The sequence below is a fragment of the Oncorhynchus nerka genome, linkage group LG13, assembly GCF_034236695.1.
Source record: "Oncorhynchus nerka isolate Pitt River linkage group LG13, Oner_Uvic_2.0, whole genome shotgun sequence".
Lineage (NCBI taxonomy): Eukaryota > Metazoa > Chordata > Actinopteri > Salmoniformes > Salmonidae > Oncorhynchus > Oncorhynchus nerka.
This window is the reverse complement of record NC_088408.1, coordinates 22,083,552-22,101,801: the sequence shown is the minus strand read 5'-3', so window position 1 is coordinate 22,101,801 and position 18,250 is coordinate 22,083,552. Positions and strand designations below refer to the sequence as shown.

General features: G+C 46.5%; 1 protein-coding gene across 3 annotated transcripts in view; it reads left to right on the top strand.

The window, feature by feature from the left end:
- Positions 1 to 7,327, top strand: part of LOC115139217 (galectin-3-like) — a 7,427-nt gene extending 100 nt beyond the window's left edge. Inside the window, exons 2-6 of one of the 3 annotated variants that reach the window (XM_065026253.1) lie at positions 2,797 to 2,876; positions 3,166 to 3,858; positions 3,977 to 4,065; positions 4,368 to 4,539; positions 6,836 to 7,327. In XM_065026253.1, the coding sequence (XP_064882325.1) occupies positions 2,805 to 2,876; positions 3,166 to 3,858; positions 3,977 to 4,065; positions 4,368 to 4,539; positions 6,836 to 6,994 (1,185 nt within the window). In that variant the 5' untranslated portion in view covers positions 2,797 to 2,804 and the 3' untranslated portion in view covers positions 6,995 to 7,327. Of the gene's footprint in view, positions 2,877 to 3,165; positions 3,859 to 3,976; positions 4,066 to 4,367; positions 4,540 to 6,812 lie in introns of all 3 variants that reach the window. The other 2 variants (XM_065026254.1, XM_065026255.1) reach the window with 2 other exon arrangements.
- The last annotated feature ends 10,923 nt before the right edge of the window (positions 7,328 to 18,250 follow it).

Genomic DNA, 18,250 nt, shown 5'->3' with positions numbered 1-18,250 from the left:
TTTATATATCTCTTATTTCTCCAGGTTAGTCCCTGAGATCCAGAAAATCTGTATTGTCCCATTGGTGAGTTTGACTTATCTTTGACAAGGGAGCTTTTACCTTATTTTATTGTTTTACTGTTTTACTTTACTGTGTGTTGCATTTTTAAATGCACTTTAAATAAAGTTTGTTTTGATCTATCTAGCTCCAGCTGTCTGGTATCATAGTTGATGAAACATGGAATATTCAAATACAATTTTGGCTGATCTCTGACATAGGCTTTCTGCTTCCCCCTCCAAAAGCTGGTACTTACTCTTATCTGCAGCAGGGCCATTTTAGTCCTGGGCTAAGGTTGGTGTTCTGCACTTTAGAGTGTGAAAGTATTAAATGTTTCTTAGCTTTGCTGCAGTCTAAAAGAGGTCATTTGCCAAACCAACATTTTGCAGTGTGAAAAGCCCTGGCTTATAGAGTGTCTCTTCCACTAACCTACATTTTGGCTGAATAGGATCATTCATTGTACGATGATCCACCTACATTTTATATGAGACAGATTTGACATGTTCTGCATACTGCAGGTCTTTGGGATGTTCAAAAGTAGGCCACTTACTGAGGGAAAGCTAGATTCAATCCGATCACCACTTTTCGGTGGTCATGGCTAGAAGGGTTGCAGCTAATGTCAAAGTGATGTCAAAAGTAGCATGTTTGAGTCACTTTGAGGAGAATTTTACCATTTTAGTTCACCCTAATTATTTCCCTAACCTTAACCTAATTCTCCTAATTTGCAACGTTAATTATCCTAACCTGGCGTGTAAATTCTCCTAACCTGCTACGAAAAGTCGGTTGGTATGGCAACTGCTTGTCATTGGACCACAACGAGGAGCTACAGAACCTATAGAGGGAACATCCCTGGGGCCGAGCTCCCTACCATCCAGGACCTGGCGGGTAGATGCGTTGGCCCAGTAACCGAATGGTTGGTGGATTGAATCCCCGAGCTGACAAGGAAAAAATCTGTTGTGGTGTTCTGTCCCTGAACAAGGCAGTTAACCCATTGTTCCCCGGACGCTGATGACGTAGCTGTCGATTATGTCAGCACCCGCACCTCACTGATTCAGAGGTGTTGGGTTAAACGTGGAAGACACATTACAGTTGAATGCATTCAGTTGTACAACTGACTAGGTATCCCCCTTTCCCTCTATACCAGGCAGTGTCAGAGGAAGGCCCTACAAATAGTCAAATACTCCATCCACCCAAATCATAGACTGTTCTCACTTCTGGCTGCAATGCTACCTCACGACAAGCGATACCGATGCCACAAGTCTGGAACCAACAGGACCCTGAACAGCTTCTACCCCCAAGCCATAAGACTGATAAATAGTTGACCATATACCTACCTGGACTATCTGCATTGACTCTTTTCGCACTCACTTTTTTTTTGACTCATCACACACAGTATGTTGCTGCTGCTGTTTACTCTCTGTCACTTTATTCATAGTTCTCCCTATATAGCCTACATCTCTGCCTCAATTACCCCTGCACATGGACATGGTACTGGTATTCCTTGATTATAGCAAGTTATCGTTGCTCATTGTGCCTGCTTTTATGATGACCTGTTTTACTTTTCTATTACGTCTATATTGTCTTTCTCTCTGCATAGTTGAGATGTAAGTAAGCATTTCACTGTTAGTCCACACCTGTTCACAAAGCATGTGACAAATTACATTTGATTTGATTTGAAAGTCCCTTCTGCCATTTGCTGCATCCCATCTAGTCAAACCCCTTTTGGGCTATGCACCTTTTGAAGGTTCTGTCTAGAAGGGATACAGCTTTTGTTAGAACTGACTTTTCTTAGCAGCTTTTAGGAGAACTTACGCAGCAGGTGGGAAGAATTAACGTAGCAGGTTACTAGAATTAAATGAAGGTCAGGAAAATGGTTAGGTTTAGGGTTAGCTAAAAAATGCACACAAAAAAAACCGTTGACAATGGTTGTTTAAGATGGCGCCGACAGATATGACAGCGCTGCTTCTAGCTCCTAAGCAACTTTGCAGTATTTTGTTTTTTACAAGCACTTCGCTACACCCGCAATAACATCAGCTAATATGTATATGTGAACAATAACATTTGATTTGACGTTAAATTGCACAAAAGCTGTATCCCATCTAGACATCAACCCACTTTTGAAGGCAATGCTTCTGTGTTCGCGGATTCTGCAATTGAAAATGAGTCCAGACTTAATCTAGGCCTAAGAACTTTTAGACATTATGGCTTGAACATTCCATTCTGAATGACAAAGAAAGAAATATGGAGGGCAGATGTGTTACACTGAATTGTTTCTTTTAATAGTGTGGACTTAGAACATGTATGGTTTGGAGGCCTATTGCAGAGTCATCATGTATTGTCTATAAACACCATGCACAACATATAGGCTATACAGACTGAGGGCAGGTAATCAGGTAATGATGTTATTAGTGAGTAGCTATCTGTACAATCTGCTGTGCTAAGAGAAGACAGTCACTTGTGTGACTGTGGCAGAATGATTACAGACAACAGATTCACAATTCCATACACATTCCTTACGAAGGGCTTTATTATGCATTATGTTCCATATGACATGGCCTTCTACCGTCATACTCTGTGTATGAGTACTGAGTAGTGTGGGATTTGTTCTATAATAATTCACTGGGGCCATCTAGTGGTCATCTCAGTATCAGCTGGTGTAATCAGCGATGAAACTGGAGCAAATAAGTTCCTAAAGTGAAAATCTTCTTAACCTGTGATCCAACAGTGGTGAGTTGCTATAGTGATTTGTGTTTTGTTAGGGCTTCTAATGCTTCCGTTTCTGATGAAGATGAAAAAACGTAGTGATGCTGTTTTCTCTTTACTTACAGATACTATGGAAGTAAGTACCTACCCTCCTTCAATCTCTACACTGACAACTAGCAACGGAGAACTCAATGATAGGAACTTGCTTAGTATTCTTGAAGCATTGTGTGGAAATTGTCTCTGTAATGTATCTCATTCTGTGTTATTTGTCTGTGTCTGTGAGTATGGGAGTGTGTGCAAATGTGTCGGTGCCTGTGTGCATGTACGAATGTGTGTATCTTTGACTGTATGTGTGTGTACTTATTTTGTCCCCCCAGCTCTCTGATGCTCTGTGTGGCTGTCCGTCCTCTGGTTCTACCCCCCAGGGAAGCAACAGCATCTGGCCCAGTCAACAGCAACCAGGGGGTCCAGTCTGGCCGACACAGCCCAGCCAACAGCCCACCCAACCCCAACCCCCATCCTGCTGGCCTGAGCAGCCCAGCATCCCCTGCTGGCCTGGTCCTCAATCATCCCAACCAGCCCCAGCTCAACCTCAGCCCATGCCTTGCTTTCCTGGGAACCCGAACACCCCCTGCTGGCCTGGGCAACAGCCATCCCAACAAGCCCCAGGTCCGGCCCAAAACTGGCCTGTGCCACAGCCATCACAACCATCCCCAGCTCCAGCCCAAAACTGGAACTGGCCTGGTCCTCAACCATCCAAACCATCCCCAGCTCCAGCCCAAAACTGGCCTGGTACTCAACCACAACATACCCATCCAGCCCCAACCCATCCCTGCCAGCCGTGCTGGCCTGGACCCCAGCCCCAGCCTCCCCAATTACAGCCCCAGCCTACACCCCAGCCTTATCAACCTCCAGCCTCAATTCAAGCCCAGGCCCAGGGCCCCAGCCAGCCCAGTCCCCCAGGGTGGCCAGTCCCAGGCTTTAACCCAGGCGTTAACCCAGGGTCTGGATGGCCATTCGGCCCTGGTCAGGACCCAGGTGTACAATCTAGTTGGCCTGATCAGGACCCAGGTGGCTTCCCACCTGCTACACAGTGGAATCCGACACCAACTGGACAGGTGAGAGACAGGGAGGGAAGGAGCGTCAGTAGATGGAGGAAAGGAATTGGCATAATCATTGTGTTGGTGTGAAGATAGCGCCATATCCTAAATGTCTGTGTGTTGTGTTGGTGTATAGAATGTGCCCTACAACCTGAACCTACAAAGAGGCATCTACGACAAGATGATGCTCACCATCATGGGCCAGGTCAAACCAAACGCTAAGCAGTGAGTTCATCAACTACCATAGTCTACTAGGGTCATTGTTGTCTACTGGGATGAATACGATCCCTGAGATACCCAGTGGAAGCATTGGATGTACAGTACACATTACCAGTATGCTATTTGAATACAACTGATGTAATAAGTCATTTTACTATATTGAATGTCAGCTGCTTTCAATACATCACGATCCTGGAAGAGTGGGCCTATTGACCTGATTGATGACTGTAGTTTTTCACGATCTAATATCTTGACCTGTGTTTTTATCAATATGATCAATTAAACTGTTTTGATCCTAACTTGTTTAGGTTCACAGTGAACTTTCTGCGAGGTAATGACATCGCCTTCCACCTCAACTCTCGGTTCAATGAGGGGGGCAAGCAGGCAGTGGTGAGGAACCACAAGATGGGAGAGCACTGGGGGAAGGAGGAGAGGCACACACAGGGAGGCTTCCCCTTCATGGCCGGTCAGTCCTTCGAGGTCAGTGGGAATATTCTTTATAGCAGTGCAACTCTAGCCTATACTGTACTGACTAACAACCTATACTGTACTGACTAACAACCTATACTGTACTGACTAACAACCTATACTGTACTGACTAACAACTCCAACCTATACTGTACTGACTAACAACTCTAACCTATACTGTACTGACTAACAACCTATACTGTACTGACTAACAACTTTAACCTATACTCTACTGACTAACAACCTATACTGTACTGACTAACAACCTATACTGCACTGACTAACAACTCTAACCTATACTGTACTGACTAACAACCTATACTGTACTGACTAACAACCTATACTGTACTGACTAACAACTCTAACCTATACTGTACTGACTAACAACCTATACTGTACTGACTAACAACTCTAACCTATACTGCACTGACTAACAACGTATACTGTACTGACTAACAACCTATATTGTACTGACTAACAACTCCAACCTATACTGTACTGACTAACAACCTATATTGTACTGACTAACAACTCTAACCTATACTGTACTGACTAACAACTCTAACCTATACTGCACTGACTAACAACCTATACTGTACTGACTAACAACCTATATTGTACTGACTAACAACCTATACTGTACTGACTAACAACCTATACTGTACTGACTAACAACTCTAACCTATACTGTACTGACTAACAACCTATACTGTAGTGACTAACAACTCTAACCTATACTGTACTGACTAACAACTCTAACCTATACTGTACTGACTAACAACCTATACTGTACTGAATAACAACTCTAACCTATACTGTACTGACTAACAACTCTAACCTATACTGTACTGACTAACAACCTATATTGTACTGACTAACAACCTATACTGTACTGACTAACAACCTATACTGTACTGACTAACAACTCTAACCTATACTGTACTGACTAACAACGTATACTGTACTGACTAACAACCTATATTGTACTGACTAACAACTCCAACCTATACTGTACTGACTAAACCTATATTGTACTGACTAACAACTCTAACCTATACTGTACTGACTAACAACTCTAACCTATACTGCACTGACTAACAACCTATACTGTACTGACTAACAACCTATATTGTACTGACTAACAACCTATACTGTACTGACTAACAACCTATACTGTACTGACTAACAACCTATACTGTACTGACTAACAACTCTAACCTATACTGTACTGACTAACAACCTACTGTACTAAACAACTCTAACCTATACTGTACTGACTAACAACTCTAACCTATACTGTACTGACTAACAACCTATACTGACTAACAACCTATGACTAACAACTCTAACCTATACTGCACTGACTAACAACCTATACTGTACTAACTAACAACCTATATTGTACTGACTAACAACTCTAACCTATACTGTACTGACTAACAACCTATACTGTACTGACTAACAACCTATACTGTACTGACTAACAACTCTAACCTATACTGCACTGACTAACAACCTATACTGTACTGACTAACAACCTATATTGTACTGACTAACAACTCTAACCTATACTGTACTGACTAACAACCTATACTGTACTGACTAACAACCTATACTGTACTGACTAACAACCTATACTGTACTGACTAACAACTCTAACCTATACTGCACTGACTAACAACCTATACTGTACTGACTAACAACCTATATTGTACTGACTAACAACTCTAACCTATACGGTACTGACTAACAACCTATACTGTACTGACTAACAACCTATACTGTACTGACTAACAACCTATACTGTACTGACTAACAACTCTAACCTATACTGCACTGACTAACAACCTATACTGTACTGACTAACAACCTATACTGTACTGACTAACAACTCTAACCTATACTGTACTGACTAACAACTATAACCTATACTGTACTGACTAACAACTCTAACCTATACTGTACTGACTAACAACTCTAACCTATACTGTACTGACTAACAACTCTAACCTATACTGTACTGACTAACAACTCTATTATTAATGTCACCAACGGCCAGTTGTTGTTTTTTCATTATCTCTACTAGTAATGGTGAATACAGGGATAAAGTAGTTAAAGTGGTTAAAGATCAGCACTGTCGGATGTCCTCTACATCAAGCATTTGTATTTTTCTGATGAAAGCTTTTGTTGAGTCCATGTACAGTTGAGTGTCCGAGAGGTGGTCAGATGTAGCTTTCAGACTTTTACCTAACCAGGTTATTTTGTAAAGACAATCTGGCCACCAGTGTTTGTCCGTCCTGCGTTTCAGATGAAGATTTTGGTTACGTCTGGCGAGTTTAAGGTGGCTGTGAACGGAACTCAGCTGTTTGAGTTTAAACACCGCATCAGAGAACTCAACCAGATCGATCGCATCAGCATCCTCCATGATGTCATCCTCACCTCTGTCAACGTAGACACGATACCATGACAACCATACATATGACATCCCTATATTATACAACACTCAGCATAGGCTACATGCATAACATGGTATCAATCTGCAGTTATAGTCTTTGCAACTTTTTTATGATGATGATTATGATGGTGATAATGGTGATGATGATTATGATGGTGATAATGGTGACGAGCTGCAAACATAATACTGCATTAATACCCACTAACTCCACAAAAAAACTAATGTGTATAATTTACAAGGTATGAAGGACTAAGAATTAAGCAATGCCATTTCATTTAAATGTGTATAATATTTTATATCTATTTTCTGTTGAACGTCTATGTAAATAAACATACTTTATGCTTATGATGTCTTCCTGACTCAAAGTATCAGTAGATACAGTGCATTACACTGATTCCCTGAAGGTCTCCATATGAGGGCATTCAGTGCCCTACAAGGGTAGTAAATAACAAAAATTGTATGAAATAAAACCATTAAATTGAATGAAGTTTTACACATTTTATTGTATCAGACCTCAATATCAGTAATGTCAAGACTGACTTGACCGTCAGGATTCAATGCACACAACTAACATCCCATTACAATCAGAGGGCTAATATTAATACTATGCATGCCATGTCTCTCTTGGCTAAGAGTTGAGGAGACTGACCGCGTCACTTCTTGTTTTTATAAGAAACATTGTTTTGTAAATTCCTAATTGTTTGCACAGTCAACTTACACACAGCACTGACATGCACACTTACCCCACCAGACATGCCACCACGGGTCTTTTCACAGTCCCCAGGTCCAGAACACACTTACCCCACCAGACATGCCACCACGGGTCTTTTCACAGTCCCCAGGTCCAGGACAAATTCAAGGAAACATACAGTAGTATTATTCAGAGCCATGAGAACACAGAACTCCCATCTTATATAGCGCAAGTGTACAGCAAACCTGGGTTCAAAAAACAGATAAAGCAACACCTCACGGCACCACGCCTCTCCCCCATGTGACCTACTGGTTGTCTGTACTGACAGGTATGTGTAACTGACACCCACGCACACATCTAACTGATAGATGCACACACACTAAATGTTAATGTTTCTACATGTATGTAAATTGCAGTCTTTTGTCTGTAATGTAATATTGCCATTTGCGTCGGCTAATGGAGATCCTAATCAAATCAGTAAAATCAGGAGAAATAGACATTCAGCATCCATTCTGAAACACAAGTAGAGTAATGAAACAGTAGGATCAGTTAAGAAAAGTGTCAGTTAATGTAAACTTTCTCCTCTATCACTGGAGGGGTTGGGGGAGCGGGGAGCTCCGTCCAGGGGGCTTGACATCCTCCACAGGTGAGCCCCAAGAGGCCTCTTCTTCTGGGGGTGGGAGCCTCTCTCTGGAGTACAACCTCAGCCTGACTCATGGAGGGAAGCTTAAACAATCCATTGTTGTAAATTGTTATTGTTGTTGTTTTAATTGCATTGAGTGCATGTGTGGTGTCGGTCTTGCCCTCCTGTCATCTTGCTGAAAAATGAGGACCACAATGGAAATAAGCCTTTATTGTGTTTTTATCCTAGATCATTTTTTATGTATCCGGCTGGAGCAGCTTACTACTTTTAAATGTCCCAAAAATTCAGTCAATCAAGCAATCAATCACATTTCCTTTGTATAATGCTTTATTTACCAATATATTATACATTTTTACAACCAAACAAATAACCTGTGTAAAGAGTCTTTTATTATTTTATCCTCTCTATAGACACTTACTTTCTCCCCTTCTGCCTTCTCCCTGGGGACATGGACCTCTCCCTGTCTTCGTGGCCCTTCCCTTGTGCCCCCTCGATCAGGGGCCTCACCTTGGACACCAAAGGCAAACAGAGGGATTCTCCTGTAGAGAGTAGAACATCACCTGGTTACCGTGTACAGCTCTGTACTAGGCAGTGTGAATGCAACTCGAGATAATGAATAAAAGCATTGTTGGTGTTGCGTACATGTGAAAGTATAAACTCTCTCCAAGAAGTATGTGTGATAAAGTCTTAATGTGACACAGCGTATTTTACCTTACCAGTAGACTTCCAGTCACTGCACTAATGCTAGATAGCATTTGCTCACGAATCTATCTCTAAATTCCTTCATACTGCACGCAGAGACATAAAACTATTATCCATGAGTTCATCTGACTCTGGGTAAGTAGGAAAATGCCAGAATCTCGCAGTCTCCCTTTAAAGGATCCATTGTCTGTACCATTACATGTTGTTTGAGCTTCTGGCCAGGAATGGTGTTAACATACTGCTACTGAGAGCTCTGCTGTGCTCCGCTGGGGAGGCGTCAAATCGTTTGAACGTTCCCATACAACAGTTTAAGGGGTCAAATATCACCTCTACGTACAAAATTTGAGTGTGTGCCTGTGTCCTCTCTTACCCATATTGCTGGGCTCAGCCAGTTTTTCAAAGTGCTGTTTAAGGAAGGCCTCATGGTGACTGTCATCTAGTGGGTCATAGACTTTCCTCATCGCCTCGTCGTTACTAGACACTTCCATCTTCCTCTGTAGGGTAGCACCATGGTGTAGGTAGCAGGAGGACAGCTAGCTGTTCTGGGTACGATGACTTCAATACAAAACCTAGGAGGCTCATGGTTCTCAGCCCCTTCCATAGACTTACACAGTCATTATGACATCATCCAGCCTATCAGAGCTCCTGCAGCATGAACTGACATGGTTTCCACCCAATCAAACGATCAGAGAATAAATCTAGTACTGAAAGAGTAAGCTATAGCTAGCTAGCACTGCATCAAATGTGGTGAGTAGCTCACTCAAAGAGAGCAAGACAACAGTTGAACAGTTTTGAACAAATGTATTTCTTCCAAAATTAAGGAGAAGCAAATCAGAGAGAGAGAAAGAGAGAGATAGCTATATTTGGTTGTATATATATATATTTTACTTATCTAGCGAATAAGGCTAGTTAGTTTAGCCTACTCAAACACCCAGCTCAAACAGAGAGGGATGCTATGTTAGCTAGCTATCCAACACTGGAAGTCTTCCAAGTCAAGGTAAGCTGTTGGTTTAATTCATTTATTGCCACCGGGCAGCCGGTGTAACTGATAAACTGCTTTCTGACTGTATACTGTACTGCATGAGTGTAGCGAATTTACTAACGTGATAGTTCTAGCAGCTATGTTGACTTACGTGACAACAACGTAGGCTTTGTGTAGTGGTTAGCAGTCATGATATGAAGGTTTGGAAAGTTTTTTGGTCACAGACAGCTGATGTGTTGTGTAGAAGTCAGCTAGATGCAGGCAGGAGCACATAGATAGTTGCAAAGGAACTATATATACACAAATGTGGCTGCTATAACGAACTGTGTTTGCGTGTGTTCTGAGATTCTGTTGAAAAATGTTTCTTAAATGCAAGTTCAGGGAGTGAAACTCACATTTACAGTTTTAAATAATAAATGAAACACAATACAAAACAAGAGTGTTTTAAATAATAAATGAAACACAATACAAAACAAGAGCAGCCTGTGCTGACCTAGAGGCCAGAGAGGGAGCACACGTGACAGTACCCCCTCCCGACGTGAAAGCCAGATGAGCCGGCTGAGACCTCCGCGGTTGCCTTGGTCGAGGCATGGGAGCCTATCGAACCATCTGAGGCATGGGAGCCTAGCGAACCAGCTGAGGCATGGGAGCCCTGTCGAACCAGCTGAGGCATGGGAGCCTACAATGTTGTTTGTTCTTCAATGGTTGCCATTTTCTTGTGGCAACAGGTTACAAATGTTGCTGCTGTGATGGCACACTGTTGTATTTCACCCAGTAGATATGGGAGTTTATCAAAATCGGGTTTGTTTTCAAATTCTTTGTGGATCTGTGTAATCTGAGGGAAATGTGTCTCTAATATGGTCATGCATTTGGAAGGAGGTTAGGAAGTGCAGCTCAGTTTCCACCTCATTTTGTGGGCAGTGTGCACATAGCCTGTCTTCTCAGGCTCGTGGTAATGACTGGAGTGGAATGAGTGTAATGGAATCAAATACATCAAACACATGGTTTCCATGTATTTGATGTCATTCCATGTACTCCATTCCAGCCATTATTATAAGCCGTCCTCCCCTCGGCAGCCTCCTGTGGAAGAGTGGATGATGACGGTTGTCTCTTATGCAACTGAGATCAACTCAGCTGACCTGGGCTCAAGGGAATCGGGCATAACATTCCACTAAGGCAGGGTTCTCAAACCTCTACTCGGAGACCCCTAGCCTATTCCATAGCTAGCACACCTGATTCAAATTGTCAACTCATCATCAAGCCCTTGACTAGGTGAATCAGGTGAGTTAGTTTAGGGCTACAACCAAATTGAGAAAGGGGTCCCCAAGGGGTCCCGAGGAGAGGTTTGAGAACCACTGCCCTACGGTCCCAGTTAGTTACATAGCACTATGGCACTATAACATGTTTCTTACCCTGTGTACCCTGACTGAGTGGTGAGTGTCTTACCCTGTGTACCCTGACTGAGTGGTGAGTGTCTTACCCTGTGAGCCGTACGGAAGTAGATGCTCTTGTCTGCTCCACAGCTGATCATCCTCACCTTGTTGTCATTGGCTGAGGAAGGAGAGGTAATGTCACCATAGCCATGAGACCAATCACAGAGCTTTGATCATAACAAAGATCTTCATATCCTTTATCCTACTTTCAAACCTTACGACATAGACTGTTTCTGTTCTACAGAGTGAGGTCTTCCTCTCTGATGTCAAGAGGTCAGAACAAAGGTTCTCCTGTGTTATACACCTCTAACATCCAGTTAGATACATTGGAAACCCCATCCCCATTCCATCCCACCCCATCCCCATTCCATCCCCATCCCCATCCCATTCCACTCCCATCCCATTCCATCCCCATCCCATTCCATCCCCATCCCCATCCCCATCCCATTCCCGATCCCATCCCCATCCCCATCCCATTCCATCCCATTCCATCCCCATCCCATCCCAATTCCATTCCCATTCCATCCCCATCCCAATTCCATTCCCATCCCCATCCCCATTCCATTCCATCCCCATCCCATTCCATCCCCATTCCATTCCCATTCCATCCCCATCCCCATCCCCATCCCATCCCAATTCCATCCCCATCCCCATCCCCATCCCTGGGCGGCAGGGTAGCCTAGTGGTTAGAGTGTTGGACTAGTAACCGAAAGGTTGCAAGTTCGAATCCCCGAGCTGACAAGGTACAAATCTGTCGTTCTGCCCCTGAACAGGCAGTTAACCCACTGTTCCTAGGCCGTCATTGAAAATAAGAATTTGTTCTTAACTGACTAGTAAAATAAAGGTAAAAATAAAAATAAAAAAAAAATTGCATCCTCATTCCCATCCCATTCCATCCCCATCTCCATCCCATTCCATCCCCATCCAATCCCATTCCACCCCATTCCATCCCCACCCATCCCCATCCCCATTCCATTCCATTCCATCCCCATCCTAATTCCCATCATCCATTCCATCCCATTTAGTCCTAATTCCCATCCCCATCCCATTTCGTCCCCATTCCACCCCATCCCCATCCCCATCCCAATTCCATTCCCCCATCCCATTCCATCCCCATTCAATCCCATTCCATCCCCATCCCATCCCATTCCCATCCCATCCCAATTCCATCCCCATCCCAATTCCATTCCATCCCCATTCCATCCCCATCCCCATCCCATTCCCATTCCATCCCCATTCCATCCCATCCCAATTCCATCCCATCCCAATTCCATCCCCATCCCCATTCCATCCCATTCCATCCCCATCCCCATTCCATCCCCATCCCCAATCCCATCCCAATCCCATCCCCATCCCAAATCCCATTCCATCCCATTCCCCATCCCCATCCCCATCCCATTCCATCTCCATCCCATTCCACCCCATCCCCACCCCATTCCATCCAATCCCATTCCACCCCATCCCCATTCCATTCCATCCCCATCCCATCCCCATCCCCATTCCATTCCATCCACATCCCCATCCTAATTCCCATCCCCATTCCATTCCACCCGCATCCCCATCCTAATTCCCATCCCCATCCCATTTCATCCACATACCAGCCCCATCCTAATTCCCATCCCCATCCCCATCCCATTCCACCCCCATCCCATTCCACCTCCATCCCATTCCACCCCACCCCCATCCCATCCCCATCACCATCACCATCCCACCCCATTCCATCCCCATCCCATCCCAATTCCATTCCATCCCCATCCCATTCCACCCCCATCCCATTCCATTCCACCCCATCCCATTCCATTCCACCCCCATCCCCATCCCATTCCATCCCCAGCCCCATCCCTTCCATCCCATTCCATCCCCATCTCATCCCCATCCCATTCCACCCCCATCCCATTCCTCCCCATCCCCATCCCCATCCCATCCAATTCCATCCCCATCCCTATCCCCATCCCATCCCATTCCACCCCATCCCCATCCCATTCCGTCCCCATCCCATCCCCATCCCCATCCCCATCCCATTCCATCCCCATCCCATCCCATTCCATTCCATCCCCATCCCATTCCATTCCCATCCCAATTCCATTCCATCCCCATCCCCCATCCCATTCCACCCCCATCCAATTCCATCCCCATCCCTATCCCCATCCCATCCCATTCCACCCCATCCCCATCCCATCCCCATCCCCATCCCTTCCATCCCCATTCCATTCCATCCCATCCCCATTCCAATTCCATTCCCATCCCAATTCCATTCCATCCCCATCCCATCCCCATCCCATTCCACCCCATCCCATTCCATCCCCATCCCAATTCCATCCACATCCCTATCCCCATCCTCATCCCATTACATCCCCATTCCATTCCATCCCATTCCACCCCATCCCCATCCTAATTCCCATCCCATTTCGTCCACATCCCAGCCCCATCCTAATTCCCATCCCCATCCCCATCCCATTCCACCCCCATCCCATTCCACCTCCATCCCATTCCCCCCATCCCCATCACCATCACCATCCCCCCCATTCCATCCCCATCCCAATTCCATTCCATCCCCATCCCATTCCACCCCATCCCATTCCACCCCATCCCCAGCCCCATCCCTTCCATCCCCATTCCATTCCATCCCAGCCCCATCCCCATCCCATTCCAATTCCATTCCCATCCCAATTCCATTCCATCCCCATCCCATCCCCATCCCCATCCCCATCCCATTCCCATCCCATCCCATCCCCATCCCCATCCCATTCCATCCCCATCCCATCCCAATTCCATCCCCATCCCATCCCAATTCCATTCCCATTCCATCCCCATCCCAATTCCATTCCCATCCCCATTCCATTCCACCCCATCCCATTCCATCCCCATTCCATTCCCATCCCATACCAGCCCCATCCCAATTCCATCCCATCCCAATTCCATCCCCATCCCCATTGCATCCCCATCCCAATTCCATTCCCATCCCGATCCCAAATCCATTCCATCCCCAGCCCCATCTCCATCCCATTCCACCCCATCCCCATCCCTTTCCATCCCCAGCCCATCCAATCCCATTCCACCCCATCCCCACCCCATTCCATCCCCACCCATTCCCATCCCCATTCCATCCACATCCCCATCCTAATTCCCATCCCCATTCCATTCCACCCCCATCCCCATCCTTATTCCCATCCCCATCCCATTTCATCCACATACCAGCCCCATCCTAATTCCCATCCCCATCCCCATCCCATTCCACCCCCATCCCATTCCACCTCCATCCCATTCCACCCCACCCCCATCCCATCCCCATCACCATCACCATCCCACCCCATTCCATCCCCATCCCATCCCAATTCCATTCCATCCCCATCCCATTCCACCCCCCATCCCATTCCACCCCATCCCCATTCCAGCCCCATCCCCATCCCTTCCATCCCCATTCCATTCCATCCCCCCCCATCCCCATCCCATTCCAATTCCATTCCCATCCCAATTTCATTCCATCCCCATCCCATCCCCATCCCATTCCACCCCCCATCCCCATCCCATTCCATCCCATCCCCATCCCATTCCATCCCCATCCCATCCCCATCCCATTCCACCCCCATCCCATTCCACCCCATCCCCATCCCATCCAATTCCATCCCCATCCATTTCCCCATCCCATCCCATTCCACCCCATCCCATTCCGTCCCCATCCCATCCCCAGCCCCATCCCCATCCCATTCCATCCCCATCCCATCCCCCCATCCCCATTCCATTCCATCCCCATTCCATTCCATCCCCATTCCCATTCCATTCCATCCCATTCCATCCCCATCCCATCCCCATCCCATTCCACCCCCATCCCATTCCACCCCATCCCCATCCCATTCCATCCCCATCCCCATCCCATTCCATCCCCATTCCATCCCATCCCATCCCATCCCCATCCCATTCCACCCCATCCCATTCCACCCCATCCCCATCCCATCCCCATCCCCATCCCATCCCCATCCCATTCCATCCCCATCCCCATCCCCATTCCATTCCATCCCCATCCCATTCCATCCCCATCCCATTCCATCCCCATCCCATTCCACCCCATCCCATTCCATCCCCATCCCATCCCCATCCCCATCCCTTTCATCCCCATTCCATTCCATCCCCATTCCCCATTCCCAATTCCATTCCCATCCCCCCATCCATTCCATTCCATCCCCATCCCATCCATCCCCATCCAATTCCATCCCCATCCCCATATCCCCATCCCATCCCATTCCATCCCCATCCCCATCCCATTCCATCCCCATCCATCCCCATCCCATTCCATCCCCATTCCATTTCATTTCCATTCCCATCCCATTCCATTCCATCCCCATCCCATCCCCATCCCATTCCATCCCCATCCCATTCCACCCCATCCCATTCCATTTCCATCCCCATCCCCATTCCATTCCATCCCCATCCCATTCCATCCCCATCCCATTCCATCCCCATCCCATTCCATCCCCATCCCCATCCCATTCCATTCCATCCCCATTCCATTCCATCCCCATCCCATTCCATCCCCATCCCAATTCCAGCCCCATCCCTATCCCCATCCTCATCCCATTCCATTTCATCCCATTCCATCCCCATCCCATCCCATCCCCATTTCCATCCCCATTCCATTCATCCCCATCCCATCCCATTTCATTCCCATCCCCATTCCATTCCATCCCCATCCCCATCCCCATCCCAATTCCATTCACATCCCCATTCCATCCCATCCCATCCCCATCCTAATTCCCATCCCCATCCCATTCCATCCACATCCCATCCCCATCCTAATTCCCATCCCCATTCCATTCCCATCCCCATCCCATTCCCATCCCCATCCCCACCCCCCCACCCCCATCCCATTCCACCCCATCCCATTCCATCCCCATCCCATCCCAATTCCATTCCCATCCCAATTCCATTCCATCCCCATCCCATTCCACCCCATTCCACCCCACCCCACCCCATCCCCATCCAATCCCATTCCATCCCATTCCACCCCATCCCCATCCCATTCCATCCCCATCCCATCCCATCCCCATTTCATCCCATCCCCATTCCATCCCCATCCCATTCCCATCCCATTCCATCCCCATCCCATCCCCATCCCATCCCCATCAAATTCTATCCCCATCCTAATACTATTTTCATCCTGTTCTGATCCCGTTCCCCACCTCAGTATCACGTTGCGGTCTCCAGACGCTAGGTGTTTCCCATTGGAGCTGACACAGATGGTCCTGATGCCTGTCCTGGTCTCTGCTGTCTGACTGTCTGTCTTCTCTGTGCTTACTGACGCACTTCCGTCTGTATCCACCAGGGTGGCGGTGGGTCCATCCATATAGATCACCTTCAACAGGTTCTGAGGGGTAGAGAGGTGGATGAATGAATGAAGTAAGGATGGCTGGAGTGCAGCGGAAGTGAGGGAGCAAGAATACTCCCAGGAACCAATACAGCAAGATGTTTAACAGTTTATCTCAACACAATACAGCTTTTCATGTGAAGAGGTGGGTTGCTACACTATGTATACAAAAGTATGTGGACATCCCTTCAAATTAGTGGATTTTGGCTATTTCAGCCACACCCATTGCTGACAGGTGTATAAATGTGTGCACACAGCCATGCAATCTCCATAGACAAACATTAACGTAGAATGGCTTTTCTGAAGAACTCAGTGACTTTCAATGTGGCACCGTCATAGGATGCCACCTTTCCAACAAGTCAGTTCATAAAATTTCTGCTCTGTTAGAGCTGCCCCGGTCAACTGTAAGTGCTGTTATTGTGAAGTGGAAACGTCTAGGCGCAACAGCGGCTCAGCCGCAAAGTGGTAGGCCACACAAGCTCACAGAATGGGATCGGCCGAGTGCTGAAGCACGTAGCGCATAAACATTGTCTGTCCTCGGTTGCAATACTCATTACCGAGTTCCAAACTGGCTCTGGAAGCAACGTCAACACAAGAACTGTTCGTCGGGAGCTTCGTGAAATTGTTCTCAATGGCCGTGCAGCCGCACACAAGCCTAAGATCACCATGCGCAATGCCAAGTGTCCGCTGGAGTGGTGTAAATAAAGCTCACCGCCATTGGAATCTGGAGAAGTGGAAATTGGCAGTCCGACGGACGGATCTGGGTTAGGTGGATGCCAGGAGAACGCTACCTGCCCAAACGCTTAGTGCCAACTGTCAAGCTTGGTGGAGGAGAAATAATGGTCTGTGACTGTTTTTCATGGTTTGGGCCCCTTAGTTCCAGTGAAGGGAAATCTTAACGCTACAGCATACAATGATATTCTAGGCAATTCTGTGCTTCCAACTTTGTAGTAACAATTTGGGGAAGGCACTTTCCTGTTTCAACATGACACTGCCGTGCACAACGTGAAGTCCATACAGAAATGGTTTGTCGAGATCGTTGTGGAAGAACTTGACTGGCCTCAGAGCCCTGACTTCAACCCCATCGAACACCTTTCGGGATGAATTGGAACACCGACTGCGAGCCAGGCCTAATCGCCCAACATCAGTGCCCAACCTCACTAATGCTCTTGTGGTTGAATGGAAGCAAGTCCCGACAGCAATGTTCCAACATCTAGTGGAAAGCCTTCCCAGAAGAGTGGAGGCTGTTATAACAGCAATAGTGTATCTACCTGACTACATTGTGAGACGTGGAACACTCACCTTACAGAGAACATGGTGTGTTGTAGTGTGTCCTTGACCCTCTGAACTCCACAGTCTGACTGTGTTGTCTGCTGAACAGCTGAGGAACATTCCAGAAGACAAGCCAGACTCTGTGTCCTCTGAGACCTCTGGGAACATCTGGAGAACAGAGAG